Source organism: Dromaius novaehollandiae, chromosome 2 (assembly GCF_036370855.1).
Source record: "Dromaius novaehollandiae isolate bDroNov1 chromosome 2, bDroNov1.hap1, whole genome shotgun sequence".
NCBI classification, from domain to species: domain Eukaryota; kingdom Metazoa; phylum Chordata; class Aves; order Casuariiformes; family Dromaiidae; genus Dromaius; species Dromaius novaehollandiae.
In genome coordinates this window covers 97,744,631-97,764,651 of record NC_088099.1, presented here as the reverse complement: position 1 = coordinate 97,764,651, position 20,021 = coordinate 97,744,631, and the positions used below count along the sequence as shown (strand labels likewise).

General features: G+C 40.6%; 1 protein-coding gene across 3 annotated transcripts in view; it reads left to right on the top strand.

Moving 5' to 3' along the window:
• Positions 1-19,315, top strand: part of RNF144B (ring finger protein 144B) — a 96,739-nt gene extending 77,424 nt beyond the window's left edge. For all 3 annotated transcript variants that reach the window (XM_064506978.1, XM_064506977.1, XM_026113346.2), the window contains 5 exons: positions 1,482-1,542; positions 8,007-8,211; positions 9,357-9,501; positions 11,234-11,323; positions 11,525-19,315. In XM_064506978.1, coding sequence (XP_064363048.1) covers positions 1,482-1,542; positions 8,007-8,211; positions 9,357-9,501; positions 11,234-11,323; positions 11,525-11,665 — 642 coding nt within the window. In that variant the 3' untranslated portion in view covers positions 11,666-19,315. The remainder of the gene's footprint in view (positions 1-1,481; positions 1,543-8,006; positions 8,212-9,356; positions 9,502-11,233; positions 11,324-11,524) is intronic.
• The last annotated feature ends 706 nt before the right edge of the window (positions 19,316-20,021 follow it).

The following is a 20,021-nucleotide window of genomic DNA, read 5'->3' as shown; positions in this document are numbered from 1 at the left end:
AGAATTCAGAATGAAAGCAGTATTTTGACCCCTAGGACTCACTCACTAAGCTAAAAACACATTCTTTAAAGATTTGTTAAAGTTTCACAGTTTGCTATCAAATCCTCTTATTCCTTCAGTTATAAATCGTTTAAGCACCTTTAAAGCACCTTTAAATCTTGACATCAATGGCATTATTTTTTGTATGATGTTGGTTTAGGTCAAATAAATGATCCACATATGTACCTTTGAAATGCAATTTTAATTCCAACTTACTTGAGATCTTAAAGTGATTTCAGTTCTTATAATATACAAATGAATATATTCTTTACTTTTCTTTTTCCATCTATAGAAGCAAAATGTATTAACAGCATAATAGCAGCTTTTTTTTTTCTTGGTTTTTGTATTTCTTCTCATGTGAATGCCTTGCAGCACAACCCAGGAGGATAGCAGTGGCCAGTTTCTGCTTCACTGAGGGCAACATTTTGCCTTTTACAGTAATCTGAAGGACTATAGTGGGGTACTGGATATGAGGGTTGAGAACCCTTCACTTTGAGCTACTGTCTCACAGTGCTTCAAAAGATCAGGTCTTATATTGGTATCAGTCTAGATTTATTCTTAGTAGAAGAGAAGGGCAGTGAGGTAGCTGAAGAGAAATTTTCAGTGTTGTTAGAAAATGTACAATGTTATGAATGGATCAAATAGAATGAAGTTAGATTTTGAATGTGATAAACTCAGCTCCTGAGAGGCCACGAAGTTTTATTTTAACACCTCCTTAGACCATATACAGTGTATTAGTCTTAAATAGGGTGCTCTTACAGAGACTGTTAATTGAAAATAGAGCCTTTAGCCTTTTAGCTGCTAGTCCAATTATGGTGATGCATAAAATATATTGGCAAAGCCTGTTTGTCTATGCCAATTCAATCTCTTAACTTCAGTCCAGTTCCCAGTGGGCTGGTGTGTTTCTAAGGTAAATTCCAACAGCATTAACTATCTTAGCCAAAAAGCCATGACATGGGTAAAAAATGGAAACCAGACTAGCTTCTACGTTCCTGAGAGGTAACTGACCCCTGCCATTAACATGGGGAGACATTAATGAGGGACTTTCCAGTTTTGGCTGTATTCTTGTGTATAAATAACAGACTTCAATCTCCAGGGCTGGCAATCTGTCAGTGTTCGTTACATCACACCAACATGAAACAAAATGGGGAACGTGAAATAAATATAGAACCCACAAAGAAGGCTTTCCTGTGCATGGTAAAAAACATATGGGCTGAACTCCTGGGCTGCGTGGCTTAAAGAAGAGAGGTCAAGAACTACTTTACACTTTGGAGAAGGAAGGCCAGGTACAGAGGAATGTGGTGGTGAAAAATGGGCAGGAAAAGAAGGTGGATTTGAGATCCAGCTCAGGAATGCAGGCATGTAGAACATGGTGCTTACTAGTTTTTTTCTAAGTCTTTCTGTTTTTAACATTTTTCCTATCCATTCGTTTCTCATTTCAGATTGCCTGTTTGGTACCTGTTGACCAGTTTCAGTTATACAAGAGACTGAAATTTGAACGAGGTGCGAACCTTTTTTTTTCCTATTACCTTGATTTTTAAAGTGTCAGCAGAGGCAGCAATATTAAATACTGCAGAGCTCTCTGCCTTAAGACAAAGCCTGTTGGGTAAGTAAGGGAAGAGGTTGATGCGACATCTTTGTTCTGAAATAGTTTAACTACGATCACTAGGTCCGACTCTGCTCTGTAGCCAAATCTGAAATGATTTCAGTGGAACAGAATCAACAGCACCTTTCTGAAATATAACACTTTTACTTAAGCTTGTGGGAAATGCTCTCAGGCTATGTGTGTGAGCCTACCTCATCCTTCTTGCAGCGTGTTCATCCTGGGTCCTTGAGGTGATGGTTGTAGAGGAAGAATTAGAGGAGGTACCAGAGGCTCGCTCTGGGGTGTAGGGCTCACATAGCCCTTTCATACATCCATAGGGATCTCCAAAACTGAGGGAGACAGACCCTGTTGTCTGATGGGCATTTTTGCAAGCATCCCTACAAGAGAGTTTCTCTTGCAGAAGCCTTGTATGTGTTCTTCTAGTATATTTGAAATTTTCATTTTAAATAGATGCTTAGTTGCAGATTAATTACGAACATGCATAAAAATGCAGTGGTTCTTAAAAGTTAGGCACAGTAATACATTTTAAAAGATGGTCAAATAGAAGAATATATGGGCTTGTACAGCACCTCATCTGACTTGAAGTGCAGTGGAATGCAAAACAACAAGATGAGTGTACTCAAGTATACTCCAGAGTTCCTGGGCAAATGCAGGTTATAGCTGTAGTCTGCAAGCACGCAGGCAAAAAAAAAAAAAAAAAACAAAACAAAAACAAAACCCCACCACTTTCGTTCTTGATTTCTCGCTCTCATTCTACCTTCTAGTTTGCCCTTAATTCCTTAGGAAGTCCTTTCAGTTTATAAGCAAAGCAGTGGCTTGTCTACAGTAATAGACAGTGGAAATCAGAGCTTGTTAAATCAACATATTAAAGGGTTAAGAAAGAGAGGCGTTCTTATAACACATTAATCTGTTTTATGTAAGAACTTTTTAAACTGAAGACTGGGAAGCTAATGATTTCCTGGTATCTCCTCCTCCATAACTAGAACATGAACTCATGATCTTTTGCTCAATTCCCTGTTGTATCAGGTTTTTTTTACTGTCTCCCACTCACAGAAGCCTGTAACTTGTCTATTTTTTAAATCTTTCCCTTTTCCTTCACGCTTTAAATGTCCAAGTCTGACAAATCCCCTTCCACCTCCACTACTTTCTTTATAATGTTTCTAAGATCTATCCTTTCTCCTTTATTATAACTGGCATCCAAGTAGCAGCCTTAAACCAAGCCTTTTGGCCTTGCCTGTCCCCAGCAATAAATTTAGCTTACTGGTGCCTGGGAACAAAGCTTCCTGCTAACTGAAGTTCTGACCTGGACAGCAGCACTAATCCCAACCCCAGCAATAGCTTTTGCCCATCTCAGACTTAGCACTGCCCCTCAGCCCAACTTTTTTGGACTCATCAGTTGAACTTGGCTTGTTAGCTTCTGCTGGCCAGAAATGCTGTTCTCAGCCCTGACCCTCGCCCAGTTGTGCCTGCCTGCCCTTGCCAGTGCCTACTCTGGCCTGATGGACAGTTTCAGAAAGCAGCAATAAACCTAGCTGATGGCTTCTGCTGAGATTGAATTCTCCCTGATATCTGCCTCAGGACTCCCAGCAGCTGAGGTCTGACACGTCCTCATGTCTGGATCAGCCTTAGTGCAACCTAGCCCTTTTCAAACCTAGTGCTATGCGAAGCCTGGGTCACTACTGCCTACCCCTAACCTCTCTCAGGGGCAACCACAGCCAATATGTAGCTTCCTAATCCATTCTCACACCAGCCCTAAATCAAACTCAGCCATGGCCCCTGGACCTAGCAGCAAAAGCAGTTCACCTGTCTCTGTGTTGACCCACAGACGTTTCCCAAAAGGCATTTGGGCTCTAGTCAGGATACAGTCAGATGGCCAGAGCTGAAGTCAGCCAGAAGCCTAGCCAAGTAGCACCTTCTGAGGACCATGAATTCATTTGAATTACTTAATTACAGATGACATTTCAAGGAAATGAAATGCAGCATATAATACTAACATTTCAGGGTTTATTTAAAAATGAAGAAAAAACTTATATATGAAGTATTTTGGTCTCCCTTTTCTTCTAAGCTTTTAGGTTTTTCTCCAGACCAGGCACTGGGGAAGAGTATCAGGGTTTTGGGTTAGCTACCTTTTTTCGGGAGGGGTGGGGGGGAGAAGGAGTAAGCGTGGTAAAGAAGAAGAGATGGAGAGCAATGGGGTTTCCAGATCTTTGGCTATAGGCCAAATTCTGATTTTTAAAGTAGGTAAGTACTAGGGAATCCTTCACTACTTTTGCTCTGAACAACAGAGCCCTATATTCAAACCCTTCCGCTTCCTATATTCCAGGTCCTTCCTCTCTCAGTTCTGTCCTGTTGAGATATAGGTGCATTTCCTTATTTTCTTTCCCAATTTTACTTTTTTCCTATCAGTCTGTTTTAAAACTTTGTTCTGTACTCTGTCTTGCTTCAGCATCCTCTTTGTTTTATAGAAATGCTAGTCACCAACTTCATAGCTAATTCCTTTCACTGTTGTTTTATAGTCTTTCCTCACCAGTCTTCAAGTAAAGCTAATGCTTCTCACCCTTACAGAAAATTTCTATCAAAAGATGAATTTTTAGGAAAATTCCAAAGACCTGAAGAAGGACTTGTACACCCAGAAGCTCATCTATTTTCCCCAGCCCCTCTGTTTTAGCTAGTTTCATAAAATAGTCTTCTTCTCCTTGCTTTTAAGATATTGAACAGTTAATATTGGGTTAAAAAGTTGTAAGAATGAATTGACATGCACTTTCATCTATATATACACTTGCTTAGTTTAATTAGGAATACACTGAAAATATTCTGTGGTCTTCTGTTTCCTGTGTTCTCAGAACATAGATGTTTTCAGACTTAAAGCAAGCTTTCTTATCTGTGACATATCTGTGTCCAGCCAGGACCTACCCATGCAGTTTATTTTAATAGCAGAAACAGGAACTGCTATGTGTCTGTTTAGGACAAGGATGATGTGGCCATCTGAAACAACCAAATAAAGTGAGAGGAATAGGATGTGGCTAAGATGTATGTGTTGTACTTCTCTTCTAGTGACAATTGTTTAATAAGCCTACTGATAAATGATGAGAACCTCCATTTTATGCCTGACCCAAAAGCACGTAAGAGAGAGGTGTTCCCTAATATTCTGTAAAAAACGTGGGCTTCTTATCTTTTCAGTGGTTACCTCTCCTGAGCCATAAATTCTCCTTCCTTCAGGATGCTGCATTTCCACAGTCTGTCTCCCACGTCTCACCTGCTCACTTGCTTGTTTTGTGAAAATGGGCCAGATCCCTGCCTGTGGGGCTCTGGTTACTGGCACTCCTTGGGAAGACTTTCCTCCTTAGAGTGGAGTGAATGTGGCTGAAACAGCTGCAGGGAGGCTGGAGAAAGGCTGGGGAGAGAAATGGCCCTAACCAAAAAATTGAACAGCTTGTCAGAGTAATATGATATCTTCCTTTCTCTTTTGGCTGCTTCTTTTAAGGTTTTTCTGGTTTCATTTGTGCTCCATGGTAAGCAAACAGTATGAGACAGCATGGATTGCAAAACACCATCTGTAGATTCTTTGTAAAATGAAGGAAGTGGGAGAGGAAAGAGTTTCATCTCATGCATCACTTGCATCTTGCTGCAACAGATTTGTAAAAATCAGTAAGATTTACAACCCTGCTCCTCTCCTCCCAGTGAATGTCAAAACCAGACATCTTGTCCTTCATCCAAAAACAGGATATGAGAACTTAGGTTTCCAAAGTTGAGTATGTTAAACAGCTATCTGCAGGAACTGCACTTTGACTTGTTTAAATGCTGTTTATGAGCATAAAATACATTTTTTGTTCGCATTTCAGCACATCGTGTGATGACTTTAATGCAATAGCCACTAGTGGGGCATAGTCTTACCTGTTTCAGCCCATCTTTGGAGACACACTGAGGAAAGCTGCAGAAATAATGATTTCTTAGGGCACTGCTTTTAAAAAGCGTTTGGGTGTGCAGTACAGCCCATCCTTTTCTCCCTCCGTTCCACACACATGAAAATACAAACTATTTTGTTCTGTCTTTCATTCAGTCTTGAGAAAAACAGCTGTTTCTTTCTTTTTTTGGTAGGAGAAAGGGGAGGGGAAGCACATGTAAGAGAATGAGGGAAATGAGGGGGTTAGATTCCTAAAATGGCCAGAGAAGGAGATAGATGGTACAGGTGTTTTACTGGCACTGCCTAAATTGCAGATTAAAGCCTTTTCCATGGATGTGGAAGCTGTCTCCAGATCTGTCAGAGCACCCTGACACAGAGTTAAATATTATCTGAAGTCACAATGAGTTGCCTGCATGTCCTGCACCACCAAAGCAGACAATCGTCTTCACTTGGTTCCTCACTTAAGCGTCCTAGACAAAAAGGAAGGAGGCAAAATAAGTGAGCTCAGCAGAGCCCCAGGCATAGCACCCCTTACCACAGTGGCCAATGTGTTAACCTTAAATATGAGAGATTGGGTGCTAATTTTTGTTGATGGAGATTCCAACTTGTCTGTCTGTCCTCTCACGTGAAAGTCCAGGCTTTTGGAATAATCAGAAGTGGGTCTTTCTGAATCATTTCTGCAGTGCCCTTTTGGAAATATTTCATATTCGGAATAAAAGAATGAAGTAGGTAGATAGAAATAGGAAGATAGAAACTGAGCGTGACTGCCTAACCTAGTAGTCATCTGATCTCTCAGGTGAGCATCACCCCCCACCACTTCTGTACAGACAGATTGGAATAACATCAATGGAAGCTGAAGTCCAAGCCCAGGAACTGGTGATATCCCAGCCCAAAGGACACTTTCTGACAAGACTGGGGTTCAGATTGCCTCAAGCAGGGGAGTAGATTGAATCTCTCTCCTACATGTCTGCTCTTACAGCTATTAAATAGAAGGGTGTTACCAGTTACTCCTCCTCTGGTGCCTTTGTTAATATGGTCATTTAAAAGTAGCTTTTTTCTCCAAGTGTCTGTCAAAAATCATTCTGAATAGTTTCAGGATGAACTGAGCTATTTTGGTGCGAGTTTACTGTTCACCCCCAAACCAGCAGAATGCTCTGAGTGTTCTGGGTGGATGAAGTTGAAATATGTTTGTGTCAACTAGAGAGGGATATTAACTCTAAAATGTTTTTCCCGATTTCAAAGAACCTCAAAGTTATCAGGAGGAATATAGTGGTTTGGCTTATTAGAAAGGAGCTGAGCCCTTTTATGCCCTTTGTTGCAAATGGGGTGATATTTTATCTGCTGGAAATAGAGGAGAAGCTTGTCCCTGTCACAGTCAGGGTTTTCCACCCATTCCTGAGACATCCCCTCCATCTATTTTTAGTGGTGGTACCAGAGGGCTCTTAGGGAAGGAGGAGATGCAGGTAGGTCCTACAGCCATGACAGCCCTTTTCTAGGCAAGATCTGCAGGCATGTGGTTTTCTGGTTTCTGCTCATGGAAATGAGCAGTATAAAGTTCACATACAGCGGGAGCTCTTAGAACAAGTGCGTTTCAGCTGGGTTTCTGCTGCAAGTCCAAATTTCTTGAACAAAGGCTGGGGAGCGAGAGAGAGAGTCAACATTTACTATATACCACTGTGCAATAATTTCTGTAACTCAGTGTCTACACCCATAATTTTGTCTTGGTTGTTGTAGTAATCTGATGTCTGACAAATAATGATCATTTAATGAGGTGAATATTAATCTGAATTTGTAGATAGAGGGTGAGGGGAAATAAAGCACAAAAACTGACTTGATTTAATTTAATGACTGTCCTGCTGTTCACATGAAAAACATGGAATGGTTTTCATTGCCCTCACTTTATAAAGGGAACATGCTTTTCAGCAAGCAGCAGTTATGTTCATCTTTTATATGACTTTTTGAGGTCACAGACAAGCGGATTTGGAGTAAATCATTATTCTCATCCTTCAGAGTTTCAGATGACTTAAGTGACACCTTGAATGAGTAAGCAAACTGTATCAGTGGGTCTCTGCTAGCTGTGCTTTTGAATTCAGATGGTGAATGGTACCTGATGCGTCCTGTTTAACATTGCTTAAACTTCTGATGGAAAAAAGATGAAGAATGTGCCCAATGTAGCGTATTGCCGTTCTTGAGATGCTTTCAGTGCAGCTGCCTTTGCAGAACATAATTCTAGGCCTGCGTAAAGCAGAAGAGTAGGCTCAGATGCCCACAGAAGTAGGCATGCAGGGCTTCCGCTTCCTTACACAAGCACCAAATCGGATCTTACGCACTTAAGCAAAATGCCACTGGAATGAGAAGGGGACTGTATGAACAATTTTATTTCTCTCTCTGTTATGTTTCAAAAGTCCATGTGAGAAGGGGACTGTGTAAACAGTTTTTTTCTCACTTACATTTCAGAAGTCCATTTGGACCCCCAGAGAACGTGGTGCCCTGCAGTTGACTGCCAAGCAGTGTGCTATATTGAACCAAGTGACTCAGGACAGCCAGTGCTGGTTGAATGTCAGGCTTGCCACCTGAAGTTCTGCTCATCCTGCGAGGAGGCATGGCACCCAGAGCACCTGTGCCAGGACAACCAAACTACTGTAGTACCAACTGAACAGGGGTAAGAGGAAAACCCATGGAGACCTTGTGATCTTCCAGTTCTTTTTGGCACTGGGTGCTAATTCAGTACCTCACATCAGTTTCATGGAGTGACCTTCTTCCAGCTTCTTAGGTGCATTCCTAATGCTGTCCATCTCTGGTGTTTTCTAAATGTAATTTCAGTGTAATTCTTACTGTTTTTAATTATATATTTTATTTTTTACTATTTATTTTTACTATTATTTGGGTAGTTACCAAATTTGGGGTTTCACTGACACTTCAGGCAGGCCAAGCCCACCAAATCTTGTTTGCATGTTAAAATTATGACTTTTACCAGTACAGAATACCCAATATACTAATATAACTGGATCCACACAGTGCTCTTACTGTGGTTAAGAATTCACTCCTGCTAAATATTTATGAAATCTCTGTATAGATGATGCTCAACTCTTGTGCAAAGTGGTGTGAAATGTCTCATTTGGTGTGAGTGAGAATTTTGATTTATTTTTTATAAGTGTAAACAACCTACAGTTAAGGATGCATAAGCCTTTAATCTACAGAAAGAAAGCACTTTTGTTTTTAAATTATATAACGTCTGTGACCATCCGTCTTTGTTTTCAGAATCAGATTGAGTTCAGTCATGTGTTAAAAGGTTTCTGTCATTTTTTGCAACAAATAAAAGACTTAAAATCTAAGCATTCTCTTTGCTGCAGACTTTATCAAACAGGAGTTGCCAAAGAGCTCTCCCTATAATTTTTCTTCTCCAGGTTTGATCTTTGGCTTTGGTGGAGTTTAAGTTTATTCTCTTTGGACAACAACAGTGCTATGAGTCTCATAATCCAGTCCTGTTAATGAATTATGCAAGCTCTCTTAAAAAGTGCTATTTTTAATGCTGTCTGTGATACGTTCATGGCTATAGTGAATGTTGATTTTATGTAGCATAGAAGACCAAAGGAATTGAGCTTCTCTTGCTTCTACGTGATCTAAATAGTCTTACACCTAGTAGTATACTTCAGCATAGTCTACTGCCAAGCTTCACACTTTCAGCACATTAAGACTACAATATCTGGCACTCTGGAAAATAAGTACTACACACACTAGACAGTGGAGCTGAGTATGAGCAGTAATTGCATTCACATTTCACATTATGTTTCCTTACTCTTCTAGGTCACTTATTGGGATGGAGATAGAGGCACCAATTAAGCAGTGCCCTGTTTGTCGGATCTATATTGAACGAAATGAAGGCTGTGCTCAGATGATGTGCAAGAACTGCAAGCACACATTTTGCTGGTACTGTCTACAGAACTTGGATGTAAGTGCCACAGGAGAACGCTTCTAGATAAAGGGTAGCAGGGGTTTGGGGTTAGAGCCTCAGGTCTTCTACAAGCTCTCCACCAACTCGTCAGTATCCGAGTGGATATCTTGGCTAGTTTTAGCCTCTAACTTCATTTTCTTCTTCTCATTTATCCAGTGCTTTTGTCTATATCACCATCCTTTTTCCATAAAGGATTAAATGCCACGTCCCTGGGTCCAATGATAGTTCTTTGAAAGATGTGGGACAGACTGGTTGCTTTCTGGTAGTCTGTTCCAGCACTACATTTTTCTGAGTCCCTCTTTCGGTTCTGTAGATAAAAATAGTTTGGTTGAGAGTCAAAGAAATAAATGTTTTCCACCTGTTCCAACCCTAAGAATCACAGCCTGTCCAAAAAAGGGTATGGTACTGGACAAAGGGGCTGGTTTCAAGAGGGTACATTAAGAGCTTGTGTAAACTAAGTCTCCTCTTGTAGTACTACTGTAGTGCTCTGTTTGCTGAAGGGAATAATTAGTTAGTAGGCTTGAGGATAAAAGTGGTGAATTATGAACATGGGTGATGAAGTACAGGTTGCTAGGCATTTCTCAAATGACACTGAATAGCCTGAACTCTTTTGGACTTTGAGTTTCCTAACAGGATTAAGACTAAAAGATGTAATGCACTTGTGAGTATGCCCGCTTCCCTTTTTGGTGCAGTCATCAGTAACATCTGTGGAAGTGTGAAAAGGACTTTACCAGCACTTGACATAAAATAATGTTAAATGCTACATGGATTTTCTTTTTTCTTTTTTTACTCCACAGCTAGCAAATGATGAGACTTCCTCATTCTTCATCCTTCCTTTTCTCAGCATGCTAAGCAGGTTTTGCTTAGCACTGTGTCCCATTTTTGTATGTGTGAGTGTGTTTTCAACATCAGTCTTATGGCTTGCCTCAGAGTACATACTGTACACAATGATTGCTCAACACTGTGCTGAACTGGAAGACTGTCAAATTTTCGCAGACTCTGCAGACATGCCTTTATCAAGTTTTAATCAGTTCAAGAGGGAAAAAAATGAGACTGTAGCTGGGTGTTTCAAACAGTTTGTCTAAATGAGCAAGGTTAAAGGGACTGCAGGTTTAAATGAAGGTAATGCTCACAGAATGGAAGAGTAACGATGAAGTATGAAGGAGAAAGCAGTACTCACGCTACAGCGCAACTGTCTAGGTAATGCAAAGCATAGGTTACCTTTTTAGGATAAACTATAGTTTAATAAATATCACTGGGAAAAGAAACAAGAAACAGGGATTTCCTACTTTTTAAATCTTCTAATTAAGTCTAGGAAGACAATGACCAGAAAGTATAGGGATAGCAGGAGAACAGAATGTAGAAGTACTTCAGGAAGATAATCTCACAGGTTGCTAGCTTTCAGAAACGCCTGATGTTTACAGGCCTCTTTATCATCAACAAATTACAGTGCAGAGTCAGATTAGGTATTTGTGCAGCGCATATACGTATGCTTATGCTTTTTAAAAGAGAGGAAGAGAAGACAGGATACAGTAGCTCAGGTCCCCCAAACACTACACCTTTTGAAACTGCAAGAAATTTGTTTAGAAAATTACTTGGAAGGCAGGTGAACTTGTCTGCAGCACATAATTTTGCAGCAGTGTCAGGAAAGTTGTATTTCCAGTCCAGTGTTGAACACCTCCCCAGGTTAATGTAATCTGCTCTTACAGCTTCTCCTCTTGTTTTTCAGAATGATATATTCTTAAGACATTACGACAAAGGCCCTTGCAGGAACAAGCTAGGCCACTCGCGAGCTTCGGTGATGTGGAACAGAACGCAGGTGGGTTCAGAGCCAGCCAAGCAGAGCCATCACAAATGCCAGAAGCAAAGAAATTTTACCCTTCAGTAAAGGACTGTGATAATTTGATTATTTCCAGGCTTTTAACTACTTTTTGTGACCTATGCAGTGCTTGTCCACACACACATACATTTTATTTTCCATGTTAGCTAAATAGATATTTTTCCCCTCTATGTCTTTCAGGTTGTGGGGATCCTCGTCGGGTTAGGTATCATAGCATTGGTGACCTCTCCCTTGCTGCTTGTGGCGTCTCCATGCATCATTTGCTGCATTTGCAAATCTTGCCGAAGCAAAAAGAAAAAACACAGCCCACCAACAACCTAAAACTCTGTGTCTGTTTGAGCCTTCTTCTGTACAGCATATGTATGTGAGAAAGCACAATGGTTGGATTTTGGTGCCATACCTACCAAATAATGCTCCCCCCCCTTTTTTTTAAACCAATTCTTGGGATAAGTGCCTATTCTCGACAGGCTACTCTATCACTAACAAGTCCCTCTGTGGGAAAAGCCAATGTATTTGTGCAGGATGTGTGCTATATGTTTATGCTTTTTAAAAAGAAAACAGGACACCATTCAGTAGTTCATACCTTAAATATGAGCCACCTTTTGAGACTGCTAGAACTTTTAGATCTTCCATCAGCTGCATATAAGTTGATCATGCAGCATTACTCTACCTTTGCAGACCTAATCATTACTGCCATGCTTTCTTTTGGATCTCGGTGACACTCAGATCTCTCAGAAAGTTTGGGGTATTTTATAAAAGGAGAGAGAGGGAGAAAGGTTCTATTGATTTCTTCCGCCTGCTAGCTTGTGTCCTGTTAAAGGTAACAAACTTAAGAAAATACATTTGATAGTTTCCTGTCAGCTGTCTGCCATAGCTTTCCTTTCACCTGTACCTGAAAGAATTGGAGAATATTATAGGAATTTTGAAGGGAACATATTACCAAGACAGGAATTCTGATAATTTGCATTTCATAACTAAGTTTATTATATGGAATAGTTTGGGCTGATTTTCTATGAAAATATATACATGCACACAGGTACTGAACTATATTTTTAAAAAACCCCTGGTATAATATGTCATTGGCATGAAGTGCTCTGTGTCACTAACCAATAATTCATACTGCAACATGAACTTTATTTAATTACATTAGTTAGGTGGTTCAATTAACAGTAGTGAAAACATTTTCATCTTGTTGTTGGTAGTATCAAAAAATTATTGTTATTAGAAGAAATTTCTAACAGTATTCTGTGCTTACGACATTGAAATCAATGGGATTCATACTAATCATCTGAATTACAGAAGTAAAGAACAACAAAACTATTTCTAAGATAGGGCTTTCTTTTCAGAGACTGGGCTACCTTAGGAAAGATGATGTTTTTTCATGGCATGTCTTCCTTGAATACTGGTGTATGCATATTGCCTTGTCCTTGGGCATAACTTTTGTCACTAACGTGGGTGTAGTAAACTCACCATAAATCTAATATTTTAGGAAAGACTATGGTACATCTCCTGTTTTGTATACAGTATATGGATATTGTTTGTGTGCATATAGAGTGACTGTATGTGTGTAGATACAGACAGAGTGAATAATGCACAATTTATTTTCTGTGTAGTCAGTATATTATTAACAGTTTACACAGGGTAGCAGGAAGAACCTTGAAAACTCTTTCTCAGAACAGGCTAAGCCACCTCCTCTTTTAAACTCCATGGACTTGCTGAAGTGAGCACTTAAGAAGTGCTGTGTAAATATAAGCTCCATCCATTGGTAGATATTTCTTCCGTCCCGCTCAAGGCTATCAAACTCTGTTACCAATGATTTTTAGTTACTCTGGATCTGAAAGGCTGTCTTTCAATGCACCCTTCGTTTTAATTTGGTGCCTCACCACCGATCCGACTCAGACCCTGGTATCAGTTATGCCTGTGCAGATTCAGACTAGCCTCATTGGAGAGCTGGAGTTGCTCCAGGCTTACTGAGGAGTAGCTAAGACTGGACTCTGCCCCTTGGAGTTTATTTCCCTAATAGCTGGTGCTCCTTATAACCCTGGCCAGTGGTGGCTTTTGTTCGGGACTCCTGTCTGTGCATTTGATATCTGTGGGAAGTGATACGAGTGTGCACTATAACCAGTTGTGATTCCAAACCCCTTCTGATAAGGGCTGCAAGGAGATTTAAACAAGATGCTCAGCCTGACAGTTGGCTCGGGCTGGCCACGCGCTGCTCTGCCCTTGTGCACGCACGCAGCGCGAGGCGCCAGGAGCATGCTGCAGGGAACAGCTTCTCTGTTTCACTTGGCCGAGCCTCAGGAACTTTGTCTTCTTGGCAGCCGTAAACGTGACCTTCTTTGTTTAACTCCGCTCTCTGGTTACTCTACCAGAAGCGGTAAATGTTCTTATTTTACGAAAGTGTAGTCTGTCGAGCGGACTAGCAGGGATGAAGGCCTTAAATGATATCGTCTGTTTTACTTTTCAATTGATTTCTTTCGTAAATGCTGCCTAACTTTGCTACCAGTCACGACTGGAGGGCAGGCAGCACTTGCTAGTTTGGAAGGTGGTATTTATTCTCCATCCGCAGCTTCGAAGGGAAGCAGAAAGGTAGTCAGTACATTCTAAATATAGAGTGCAATGCAGGCAACTGCGATTTGTAATAAATGGATAATATTTTCTGTATGTGTTTTCTTTAAGAGCAGTAATGGAAGTGCTTGGGGTTACTTGTGACAGATTAAAGTGTCCAGCCCTTGGCTTTGCACTATTTTTCTACCTACGTTTTTATGGCACTACTGTCATTGTCAGTTTATGAACTTGCAGTAGAGAATCTTACCTTAAGGAAGCCTGAAGGACAAAAATATAGGACCTGCACAGTCTCTTTGACCATAACCAGCTTTGTGATGTACCAATGTTCTTCACTAGTTAAATTTCATGGATTTTTCAAATTTTGTAGTCTTACCTGCGCCCAGTACACTCTCTGCTAGCTTTCTTTCTTTCTTTGTCCTCTTCCTTTTTCCCTTGTCCTGTTTTTACTAAAATGCCTAATGGAATGAAGGTGTCTCATGTTTTTTCATTAATACTGCTTTTATGTACAAGTGCCAAGTTCTTCCCTCCATTAAAGAAATGTAACTGAAGGCAGTATCTTGCCCAGAATACACTAATAGACCTAAGGTCACCGTTTTTATTGTGATACAAATCCTGCCCTTTACAGTTCTTTAACTGTTGTCTAAATTTAATGCCAAACTCTCCGTAGAGTAGGAATTTTTTTAATGGTTTGAAGGGCAATATTTTATGAAAGCATTGCACATGTGTATAGCTGTGAAGTTTGGGAAAGTAAAGCTATTCAGTTGGTTTTTATTAACTTCTCAGTTTGAGTGCAAGTAACTTCTTTCAGAGGCTACTACGTACAGAGCAGAAGGATGGTGTGCCTTTTCCCTGTGCCTGTTTCACTGATGGTGCCAGTTTAGCTTGGCTGGGGGGTACCAAAAGCAATAAAAATACCATATCCAGGTGTTAGCACAGCCTAACAGCCAGAGTGACAATCTAGGCAGCTAAAGAGCCTGTGTGCTGACTCCTAGCAGTGGCCTGGGCTTTAGCTGGGGGTCTTTACACAAAAACTGGATTCAGATATCACAAACTACAGGCACACCTTTCTTTGGCTGTGTAAACATAACAAATTGACCAAGAAAACAGCTCTAAAAATCCTTTAGAGCTTAAACTAGAAATCTTATTAAGATAGTTTTCTTTAAAAGGCTGCATGTGCTGCACCATGTATCCTGTTTTTTCAGCTCAGGGGGATATCTGAGCACGTGCCCTAGGTTGGCCCCGACCTGGCCAGTTCCTAGGATGCTCTAACCTTGCCGAGGGGTGCCGAACGCGTGTGGCAGCGCAGGCAGCTGCAGGGCCCACTTGCCTCATTTTCCAGAAGGCAGCTATCCTGCCCCAACTGGTCACACTCTCCGGGTTTCCAAAGAACTGTTTTAGCAAGGACATTTTTACAGTGTTTTTTTTTTTTTTTTTTTTTTTTAATTTTATGAGACAAATGATCATTATAAGAAACATATCACAAGTGTGACAAATAATGCTGACAGAAATATAGGGAGAAAAAACCCCCAGATGACTGGGACTCTGGCCACTTCAGACTCTTCTAAATCAATGTAGCTGTAAATCCACCCTCTCAAACTCCATCTGCGTGATGTGCGGTGCATGTTAGTCCTAGGCCTCATCCTCACCGCTCTCACTGTCTGTTTTCTTTTTCCTGTGGCAGGTGGCTGGTGTGCAGGTAGCACATGGGGAAGGGTTCATGTCTGCTTTAGGGCAAGTACCTCCAGGTACTGGGGGCTATGGCATGCTGCCATCCTGGCTCCATCACCCATTTGCCATGTGGCCTTAAACTGCTGAGACAGGCCTTGGCCTTTTGAATTGGGAACTTTGCTCATGTCTTCAAATGCAGTCCTTGGAAAACAAAGGTGACAAGTGGTCTATTCCCTCTGAACGGGGGACATGCAGCCCTTCTGTGAGTTAGGCTCTAGATGTCAAAAGATCAGATCCTAAAGTTAGAGGCCTGTGTAGGAAAACTGGATCTGCGCTGCAGCTGGCCACGTATCTCAGTGGCCAGATATCTCACTGTAATTTCCTCACAGTCACTGGAGCTGTGTCAAATGCAGCTGAGGATCCAACTCCTTGCTCCTCAGGTCCTCATGTTAAAATGAAGATGATAATACCTGTTTGCAAGCCACCTGTTAATAAAAAGTAAATAGTTCTCACACTATAGCATAAATCGTTCTCTTCAATATTTATTCTAGAACTGTAGGAGATAGCCAATGCTGCAGCTCAGTAATTCATTATTTATTAATGGTGCATGGGGTTTCTTACCTCATAGAAGGGCAAGAGGGGTTACAGTAATTAATGTTACTACCGTACTTAAATGATGTTAAATTCTATGTACTATTAACTGTCCAGGAACATAGCATAAGATAAAGAAGTCCAAAGATAAGTTTAAAATGTATGTAGATTTTACTTGAATAAATAAGGAGAAACTGGATATTATCTTCTGATTTGTCTGAAGATATGCAAGTGGACAAAAATCAACTCCACTTCCACAAATGAACAGTGAAACCACCTTTTGGCTGCTCTGTTCTCTGATACCACAGTAAGTGGTTGTGTTGTAGTGCCTGCTACTTTAAAAATTTGAAATCTGTTTTGCACTGTAAGCTCCTTCTCCCATCTCTCTTACCTTTCTCAGACAAATTCCTTTTTAAGATGGTAGTCTTCATCCCCTATCTCAGGCCAAAGATTTTTAGAGTGAAATTAGTGTATTTCTTTATGTGAGGATAAAAACCTTGCAACAGTTTTCTCATAGGTTTTAATAAGAAATTTGATGCTGAGATAATGACCAAAGATAGAAATATCAAACTTGACTTGTTCTGAAAACCTTATTCAGACTTAAGATGCTGTCTTAGAATACCTAAATAAGGACTGCTTTGCTGAAGCTCTCAGGCAAAGGATCCCTACAGCTTTTGGACTTCACATGAGCGATGCTTCTACTGGTGAGTAGACTTTTTGGAAACACGCTGGAAAAAAAATCTACATCCTGTATATGTATTTTTATTATATAAATCAAAAAAGATTCTGTTGCACAGTTTCACATTTTAGGGACTCAATTCCCCTGAAACTTGCTAGGGTATACTTATACAATAAGATAGTTTTAGAAGTACATAAAGCAGTTTAACAGATTGTGTTAGCTGTAGAATATTTGTGAGCTGTCTCTCTTGTGTAAATATGTAGGATTAGACCCTAATTTATGTGGCTTATGATAAAGATGAGAAAATTTACCGCTCATACAACAGGGAGAGTTGATTCTTCTGCAGTCTGCAGGAAGGTGAACTTATTGCTAAAATTCCAGAAAACTTCAGTCAAATTTGTATTTGTCCTCCAGTTAGTAATGAAGTAAATGCTTAATGGTTTTGTTGAACAGGAAACCCAAATATCTATTTTGTGGCCCTAAACTCATTTATTTGCAACCAATGCATTTTTATAATTTATGATTATAATTTATATAATTCATCTATAATTTATAATTTGTAATTATGAAATACTAATTTTGAAGTATATTTTCCTTTTATCATGTAATATATTTACTTCAATTGCGTCCATAATGGAAACCCTTCCTCTTTTGCTTTCTGTGGAGATGGTCCTTGTGTACTTTGTAAGGTAAATTCCCAATATTTGGTGCAGTCCACAGTAGATGTTTACAACTATATATTTTTAGTTAGCTCAGTGTGTTTTGTTATGATCTCCCAAGTCATTTTTTTGAACCAGGCAAATTTCTATTGTTAGGAAAAAGTAATTTCTTTATCAGTGAATTTTATTGACTGTCACAGTTTGGGCTATACAGGATGATGCTGGTTGACATGGTCCCGCAGCTTTAAAGAGGACATGACCACGTTCTTTCCCCATCCCTTTTCTCTTCTGCCCAAGAGGTTTTTTTTTTTTTTTTTCTCTCCTGGCTGAGAGTTAAGGAGTTTGGTCATTTGTCTGTGCCTTCTGGATGTCCAAACAGAAGCAGCAGCTTCTGGTGGCCATGTGCCGGGAGATCCCAGACAGGTTGAATGTGCAATGCTACAGCACATGTGCAGTGAGCTGCCTAAATTTCAGGAACCTGCCTGTGCTTTATGGCTAGCCAGGGCAAGTGCAGGAGATGTGGGGCCCATGGGACTGCTCAAAATGGCTTCACAAGTGCCATCAGCTGTGTGGCACGAACCGAGTGGGGCTGGAGCTTTGCCATACTGTGTCACTGTACCGTCTCGCTGTGCCTGTGCTTCACCCAGGGTCTCGTCAGGGAAATCCCAGGCACAAGCGTGGCAAGTCCTTTCTCTAGCTGGTCCTTTCTATACCCGCCCCCAAAACTCCCTGACTCCCACAGCAAATCTCTGTTCCTTTCATTTTCCAGTCTGCTCTACTGGCCTGTCTCGGTTTCCGAGAAACCTCAGTTCAAACCAGTTACTTGCAACTCAGCTGGTTTAAACATCATTTTGCCTGATGTACAAGTCTAGGAGGAAAGACAGGACTATTAGATACCACACGGTTTTATTGGCATCACGGGTGCCAAGCATGTCACTTACCTTGGGAAAACTCCTACTGCCACAGTGTAACGTATTTCTGAAAAAACATGTTTATTAAAAAAAAAAAAGTATAATTTAAAGTGTCCAGATCTGATACCGAAGTGCAGTTCGAAACACTAACCTGAATAGGTGCCAGTCCTGGACCCCTGTGCTACGCGGTCTGAGGCAGGTACCTGACTGCTCACTGCAAGCGGTGCTGAGTTTAGCTAGGCTATTTGCAGTGCTAATGCTCCCAGCTCTTGTTGCTTTAAGGGCTCCTACTTGGACGTGATATGTTACTTTACAATGCAACAGTGCTTGAAATAAAGCAGTGGTTTGGTAAAAGCAGGAAACAGGGCACATCAGTATTGTGCTGGGTGAACGCCATGGTAAAGAAGAGTTTGTCTCAATGGGAGGAAGAAAACTCCTCTTCAGAGGACCAGCCTTCATGGCCTAGGAGGATTTGACTCCTGCGCTGCCATGCACAGTGCTAAACTCCTCTTCAGTGTCTAAATATTGTTTCCTTGGTATCTGTTTAGGCTTACATTTTGTTTATCTGGGTTTTTTCTTTTCCTCCAGGTAATAGACTTTCTTCACCACTTTAATACTGGTGAAGGGCAAAAGGGTTTGATCTTTGTAAGATTCATTAAAATATTTTTGTGTTTTAAAAGAAAGCTGACATGTATAAAGAAATAAGTGCTTTTGTAAATTTTTGTTGTATGATTCAACATTTAAACGTTTTACAGATGCAGTTTTTTGCACTCTCTCTGCATATAGTCATAAAAGTATATATTTATTTTGTGTCTTTGAGGTTTACTTTGGGTTTTTTTTCTTCTGATGTTATAAAATGCAGTATGTGCAACATTAAAAATTTCGTGTAAAGACATTTGCCTCATTTTGTTGCAATTCTCAATTTACTGCCTTTGAACAGATTCTATGAACATTTGGTAAAAGATGTTATGGAAACAACTTAAGTGCATCTGGGGTGCTTAACAGGAATTTTGAGGACAAAAGAGGATAGAAGAGGTAGAATCAGAATATTGAATCTTAAATGCTTTCTTAAAAAATAAATGAAATCAAACTATATGCAGTAACTCCTCTGGGTTACATAAGAGCCTCAGAGATTCATGAAGACCCATTAAAGAGAGTGGGACAAGTTCTGGTTTAGTTCCCGTATGTGGGTTCAGTGGCATGCTGAAACCGTAGCAATGTTGCTGTTTTCTCTCTGTGGGTAGGGTGCAGGATTACCATATGCTCTGGCTCCTCACAGCCTGGTGGAGAGTGTGGCCAGGAACTGGGGCATACTGGGAACAACACGGAGGAGCCTGAGCTACTCCAGGCTGTGGGGGATCTGTGGGAGGCCGAATTAAGAAAACGTCTGCTGGTTCAAAGCTCCCTTTCTCTTCTTTTGCTTCTCCAACCCTGCTTGTCTTTGCAGCAGAATTAGCCCTTGTGTTCTGCATTTCCAAGAGATATAATGAAACCCAGCCGTGTAACATTGGGTATACGTGCTTCGTTGTTCTCTCCCATACCCCTACCCTAAAGTGCTTATGAGAGACAATCACAGCTATGTTTTTAAGCACCAAATATTA